General features: G+C 37.7%; 1 protein-coding gene across 2 annotated transcripts; it reads left to right on the top strand.

Annotated features, from left to right (window-relative positions):
* The first annotated feature begins 2,241 nt into the window (after positions 1 to 2,241).
* Positions 2,242 to 5,880, top strand: LOC107817108 (uncharacterized). Of its 2 annotated transcripts, none has more exons than XM_016642881.2 (8): positions 2,242 to 2,373; positions 2,468 to 2,589; positions 3,776 to 3,855; positions 4,012 to 4,153; positions 4,237 to 4,386; positions 4,495 to 4,696; positions 5,301 to 5,402; positions 5,488 to 5,880. In XM_016642881.2, exons 1-7 carry the CDS (start codon positions 2,310 to 2,312, stop codon positions 5,396 to 5,398), a joined length of 858 nt encoding a protein of 285 aa, XP_016498367.1. In that variant the 5' UTR covers positions 2,242 to 2,309; the 3' UTR covers positions 5,399 to 5,402; positions 5,488 to 5,880. The 2 variants fall into 2 exon arrangements, with proteins under 2 accessions (XP_016498367.1, XP_016498366.1); XM_016642880.2 differs by having other exon boundaries at positions 5,484 to 5,880.
* The last annotated feature ends 1,580 nt before the right edge of the window (positions 5,881 to 7,460 follow it).

Below are 7,460 nucleotides of genomic sequence, written 5' to 3'. Positions count from 1 at the left end.
AGATGTTTCGACGAGTGTGAGAAGATCTATCCGAAGCTTAAGACTGCTTTGACTAAAACTCTAGTGTTGGCGTTACCCATAAATTATGGGTCATAGATGGTGTATTGTGATGCTTCTTGTATTGGTCTTGGAACGGTATTGATACAGAAGGGTAGGGTGATTGTTTATTTGTCACGACAGTTGAAACCTCGTGAGAAAAATTATTCAGTTCATGATTTGGTATTGGCAGCTATTGTGCATGCACTTCAGAGTTAGAGGCTTACTTGTACCGTGTGTCATTCGAGGTATACACTGGTCATATGAGTCTTCAACAGTTGTTCAAGTAAAAGAATTTGAATTTGAGGCAGTAGATGTGGCATGAGTTGCTTAAGAATTATGATATTACTATATTATATCACTCTAGTAGGGCGAATATGGTAGCAGATGGCTTGAATAGAGGAGAGCATGGGAGTTTGAAATTTATTCCAGCTGAGGAGAGGCCTTCGGCAATGGAGTTCCAGGCATTGGCCAACAGATTTGTGAGATTAGACATTTTTGAGCCTCGTAGAGTTCTTACTTGTGTGCTTGCATTGTCGTCGTTGTTTGAGTGTATTAAGGCTAGCTAGTATGATAATACATATCTGTCGGTGCTTAAGGCACGGTGCAATGAGGTGCTACTAAGAAGATGTTTATTAAAGACGATGGTGTATTATTACTCCAGGGTCGGTTTGTGTTCCTAATGTTGATGGTTTAAGGGTGTTGATTCTTGAGGAGGCTCACAATTTGAAGTGTTCTATTCATCTCGATCTCATGAAGATGTATCATAATTTGAAGCATGATTACTTATGGAAGAAAATGAAGGAGGACATTGTTGGGCATATTTCACGGTGTTTGAATTTTCAGCAAGTGAAATATGAACATCAGAAACCAGATGGTTTGACTCAGAGGTTTGTTATACCGGAGTAGAAGTAGGAGCGTGTTATTATGGACTTCGTAGCAGGCTTTCCATTGACTTTTAAGAAGCTTGATGCCATTTGGGTCATTGTTGATAGATTGACCAAGTCCATGCATTTTATACTGGTGTTGACTACATATACTTAAGAGAAGTTGGCATAGATCTACATCCGAGAGATTGTTCATTTGCATTGTGTGCCTGTTTCTATCATTTCAGACTGGGGTACTCTGTTAACTTCTCACTTTTGAAAAGTTGTTCCGCGTGAGTTGGATAGATAGGTGGAGCTTAGAATAACTTTTCACCCATAGACAGATGGTCAGTCCGAGCAGACTATTCAGGTTCTTGAGGATATGTTGAGAGCTTGTGTGATTGACTTTGGGGGTTATTAGGACCAATTTCTACCATTGGCAGAGTTTGCATAAAACAACAATTACCGGCTCGGCATTTAGATGGCTCCGTATGAGGCTTTGCATGGTAGGCATTGTGGATCTCCTATTGGTTGGTTTGAGCCTAGTGAGGCTAGGTTGTTAGACACTTGATTTGGTTCGTGACGTTTTTGAGAACGTGAAGTTGATTCAGGAGCAACTTTGTACAACTTAGTCCAGGCAAAAGAGTTATGCGGACAAGAAGGTTCACGATGCAACATTTATGGAGTAAGAAGGTATTTCTGAATATTTTACCCATGAAGTGAATAGTGAGGTTTAGGAAGAAAGGTAAACTAAGTCCGAGATTTATTGGTCAATTATATGTATTAGAAAGAGTGGGTGAGGTTGTTTATAGGCTTCCTTTGCCTCCTAGTCTTGCGGGAGTTCATCCGGTATTCCATGTTTCTCTGCTCCAGAAGTATCATGAAGATGATTTGAACTTCAGCACAGTGAAGTTAGATGAGAATCTGGCTTATTAAGAAAAGTTAGTGGCCTTTTTGGATAGGTAGGTTCAGAAGTTGAGATCAAAGGAGATCGCGTCGGTGAAGGTGCTTTGGAGAGGCCAACTAAGCGAGGAGGCTACTCGGGAGACCGAGTCAGATATGCAGAGCAGATATACACATCTTTTCAGCATCTTAGGTATATTTCTAAACCCGTTCGAGGACGAATGTTTATTTAAGAGGTGGAGAATGTAACGATCCGATAAATCATGTTGAGCATTAAAATTTCGTTCCCCTATTTGATGCTTCGCATATGTTTATTTGATGATATGTGACTTGCGGATGAGTGGTTTGGTTTAAAGAGAAAATAACAACAAGAGAAAGAAAAATAAAAAGATAAAGTAGATGAAACAAAAGAAAAGAAAAGGAAAAGAAAAGAAAAGAAAAGAAAAGAAGAGAAGCTAATTAATTAGAAGATGCTAACAGTTTTTTTGGTGTGCGAAGGGACACATGTTGCTCCACGCCTACAAGTTGTCACTCGTAGTAATGGCTCCTAAACCGCGCATTCGTCACTGTAAGTCGTCTCTAACACAAACCCTAATTCACTCTTCCCCTTTTCTCTGGGTTTGTGAAAAGAGTTTGAATTTTTCGTTCATTTTGTTGAGTAGTGGCAGGAGCAACTTGGCAAAGCGCGATGAAGAGAGCAAGGACAATGAGTACTGAAACTGAGACCGAGTCATCATCAATGAAAGACGCATTCTCCAAATATGCGGATTACCTCAATAACCTTGTTAAGCTTCTTCCCTTTCTCTCTTTTTTGCTCTCTTTGTCTATGTTCACATTTTCGCATTTGCTTTGTTGTTAATTAAAAGCTGTTCATTTCGGAATTGGTGTTTTCGAGCAGAAAAACGCCCTATTAATTGTTTTAAGTTTCGGCACACCGAAGGGAGGACATGAGATGGGAAAATGTTAGTAGACTAGGACTAAAAGAATTCATAGCCTTTAAAGTCGTGTTTTGGAATGATATAGAGTAAAATAGATACAAAAGATTCGTAGAGCCTGACTCCTGCTAATTTGCATTGAGATTTAGCTGATTGTTTTTTGAGACATTGAGAAGAAGAGCATTACATTAAGATTCTTTACATTTTAATGCAAAATTTGTATTGGTACTCAGCTAATAAAAGGATAATTAAATTGGAATTTCTGTTGTAAACCTACGATCCTATGGCTTGGATGGCGGACTTCGAACTTATTATCTTTGATTTTGCAACTTTATATTTTATACCCAAGTTAGCCAAGCGATTTGGTTGTGCCGCTTTATTTTGGGAGTCCAAACATCATATACTATTGTGCAATTTTGAACTTTATGGATTAGATGGTTCTGTTAACCAATCAAAAACAAGAAAAATAAAGTTTATTATTATTTTTTTGATAATTAAGAAAAGAGAAATTTACTTTTGAAAGGATGTATCCTATATATTCCACATACTTTTGTAGTTACACATATTCAGATGGCTCTCACTGTGTCGAAACTTGAGAACATATGTCTGAAAGTATCCATGCTTGAAAGAGATAAGTCTCAGTTTTGTGGGAGGTAGTAGGTATTCGGTAGAGTAATTGAGGTGCGTGCAAGCCGATCGGGCACCACCGTTACTAAAAAAAGATCTGGAGCGAGGGTTGTGATGGCATAGAACACTTGAGAATTTTGTCTAGCTAGTTCCAGTATGAAGTTTTTATGTGAGCTGATTATAGATCTAATTAAATTGGCGATGGAGAAAGGTCTAGGTACACACGACCCTCCCTAGACCCCACTTGTGGGATTACACTGGGTCTGTTGTTGTTGTTGTTGTTGTTGTTGTTGTTGTTGTTGTTGTTGTTGATGATGATCATGATGATGGAGAAAGGTCATCTTTGAGTTCAAAAGCCATCAAAAACATGGAATCATCATATATGAATTTTTACTCTTTATGTTGCAGAATGATAAACGAGAAAGGGTGGTGAAAGCAAGTCGTGATATTACTATGAATAGCAAGAAGGTTATTTTTCAAGTGCACAGGTGCAATCTCTATGAGTACTTTTTTAATCTATGCAGCCAAGAAGTGTCAAATGTTGGATAGCTATTTATCTGCTTGACTTAATTAGGTTTTTATGACTTATGTAAGGTGAAAAGTTTCCCAGTCAATTTCTTTTTCTTCGCTTCCTTCATTAACAGAATAAGCAAGCACAACAAAGAGGAAGTTCTGGATAAAGCAGTTAAAGATCTGGCAGCTGTGACTGATCAATATGTGTCCCGGCTAGTAAAGGAACTCCAAGGGACTGATTTCTGGAAGTTAAGACGAGCATATTCTCCTGGGGTGGGTCAGTTGGTCTTATTTTGCTTTTGGAGACTCTTAAATAATCCAATTCGACTTAGCTTGTATGTGCTTCCAACTTATAGGTTCAAGAATATGTTGAAGCTGCAACACTTTGTAATTTCTGCAAGACAGGGAATCTATTAACTCTTGATGAGATTAATGCAGCCTTTCTCCCATTAAGTGATCCTTCTGTTGAACCCTTGCAGATTAACATCCTAGATTATATCTTAGGCGTAAGTGTATCATCTTCCTGTTTGTATTTTCTCATATTTAAGCGTTACTAGTTCTCTATTTGTTCCCCAATAAGAAATATTTCCATTTTGCTAAATCTTCTACTTTAGCTTGCGGACTTGACAGGAGAATTAATGAGGTTGGCAATTGGTCGAATATCAGAAGGGGAACTTGATTTTGCTGAGAAGATCTGCAGTTTTGTCCGTGAAATTTACAGGAAGCTTACTCTTATTGCCCCTGAAATGGATGATCCTTTAGACATGAAACAGAAAATGGAAACTATGCTCCAGAGTGTAATGAAGATAGAAAATGGTATAGTCTTCAGCTGTAGTCTATGGCTTATTCTTTCTCTTTGTGCCTTACTTCTAACCTAACTAGTCAAAAACTGCTTTAGTACAGTGTAATCAAATTCTGTTTTCAGCAAGTCATGAGGTGAGAAGATTGGGATTGGGGGTACTGTTGGGCATAAATCTTTCTGTTTACTGTCTTGGAGGTTTGTTCATTTCAAAGTGGACATATTCCAAAGCTTTTAGTTGGATGCATAGAGAAAAAAAAAGGTTATCCAAAATGTGAATGTGCACTGGCTACTGAATAATATAGATCGTGCTTGTGTGTGTTTCAATCGGGTGTTCCATGTACATTAACTATAAGAATATTATAGGTGCTACTCTAGTTATAGTTCTCATTTAATTACATTTGAGTAGAATTGTTAGATTTTTTGTTGCACCAGGTAGTTGGATATTCAGAACCTGAATCCTGAAAAGAAATCTTCGCGTTAAAACCCATTGTTTTAGTGTTGTATTTCTGCAGTCAATGGCTGTTTTTTTGTTTTGGACAAAGTGGATAACTGGTCACTACTAACTGAATCTGGAAAAAGAGTTGAGGCATAGTTCTTATCCAACTGAATGTTCTGCAGCTTGTTTTAGTGTTCATGTAAGAGGATCGGAGTACATTCCCCTGCTTGGATCTGCTGACCCCAGTTATCCACTGTTGGGCATGCCAGACGTTGAATGAAGAAGTAATATCTATTTTGTCAAAGTGTTTACAGAAGTAATAGTGCCTTGTACTAGCTTAATTATGCTGCTATTTTTGATTGAAGGCAGAAAGAGAAGTGTTTGTTTGCTGTAGAAGTTCATGTAGCTCTCTACCTGGATATGCAAATGGTGTAGAGAACTGCATCAAACTGGTGAGGAAAGGAATATTGGAAGGACGCATTTTCCACATACTTTCCGAAGGTACCTGGTGGAAACTATATGCGACTTTGTAGGGGAAATTGCACAGCTTTTACTTGCTCTAGTCCACCTACTGACCTAATGGATCTTGAAATCTGGTTCTTACAATCTCAAATATTTTCCTCTCTTCATCTTGTCTTGAATATATGGCACTCCCTTCCTTTTTCCTTTTTGTATTTTACCCCTTTTGGATCTGGGAATCATTGGATGATACTTTAATGGTGTTGACATCTTTAATCTAATGCATATTTCTTTTTTGGGGCCTCTTGTAAATTGGTCAAATATTTGCTTTGTCAACTATAGTCTCCTCCTTTTCTTATGTTTTAAACGACAATCTTGAAATGGTTGCCAAAGTTAATTTTCCAGGATAAGGTTAAACTAGAACACTCTCATTATTTGCCCAGAAAAGGTTTCTCAATATATGTTTTTTGATTCTATTGTATTTCCTGTGAGTCACATGTATGCTATATGATGTGAACCATTGCTTCGACAAATTTTAGAATCTCCGCTCTTTCTGCTTGTCACGTTTCTCTTTTGTCAGACAAAAATTTCAAACTTAACAAATAAAAGCATTTTTTGTACCATGCGATTTCTCGTGGTCATCTCAATAACCAGACTTTACAATAAGACTTTTCTACCTTGTAAATCAAAAAGGGAAAAGCATTTAACGTTTTTCCCTTAATAATGACTGCACATATAAGTTTGACAACTTAATTGGTGCCGCTACTATTGCGTTGATTCTCAACCTATTACCTAAGATGGTAATGTGGCATTTTCCACTTTGTTTGCTTAGCTTGTCTCCGATGGTGCCACATTGGGATGATGAAAGATAGGAGTACATGCCATTAGTATTGCGTTGGTGCTCAATCTATTACCTAAGATGCCTTCTTTTTGAATGGATTCAGACATTCAGTGACCACTTTGTGCTGTATTTTCAATTTGGCTCATCAAAGAGCATCATTTTCTTTTTGGGTTTGGTTGTATAAAAGTAGAGGAATTTGGGCAGCTTCAAAGCTTTAGATTACTCAGGGTTGTGTTTATAATTCTAACAACATTGCAATAGTTTACCCAATCTTGTTTTTCTTGTCAGTCTTGGTGATAACTGTACCATATAGCCTCACTCTCTTTAATTATCATCACCTCATTTAAGTAATAAAAAGGGAAAACATCCGTTATACAATACTGGAGTTTCACTCTCTCTCCTTTCATCGTCTCTTTTGTTTGGTCAATAGGATTAGATTCTGGAAATTTGCAAAAGTTAAAGAAAAATATTACCATAAGAGCTTTTTCGTAAAAACAGATCAAGAAGTAGCTATATCTTTTCTCTTAGAAATAAGAAACTTGAATCACAGTTCATCACTGAAGGAGATGAATCAATACCTGAACACCACATTGGGGCTTCAGGTTTATCATTTGACTGGACATAGTTTGGAGATAGGATGAAGGAATAGCACAGAAAAATCATTGAGATTGCAAATTTTGGTCACCGTGATACCAAAATTCGAGCCAACACAGGTTCGAGGTCCTAGGCTGAATGGCAGGAATGCTGATGGATTTCCATTTGTGACTTCAGCAATTCCTTTTAGAGAATCTTTCTTGTTTGAAAAGATGGGCATCTTCACCCCATATCTTAGGATCATGGTGGAGTGATAGCACTGGAACGGTCATCGTTATACCTTCTGGTAGGGTGAACTTCCCTAATCTGGTTTCCTTCTTAACTTTTCTTGCAGTGGCGACCGCAGGAAGGTATAGTCTTAAGGTCTCATTAATGATGATGCTCATATGCGCCTAGTGGTGGCAAAATGGTTAAAACAAAACAGTTATCCACCCATATTATCCATTAA

This window comes from Nicotiana tabacum, chromosome 12, assembly GCF_000715075.1.
Source record: "Nicotiana tabacum cultivar K326 chromosome 12, ASM71507v2, whole genome shotgun sequence".
NCBI lineage: Eukaryota > Viridiplantae > Streptophyta > Magnoliopsida > Solanales > Solanaceae > Nicotiana > Nicotiana tabacum.
The sequence above is the reverse complement of the archived record's forward strand: the minus strand, read 5'-3'. Positions and strand labels throughout refer to the sequence as shown.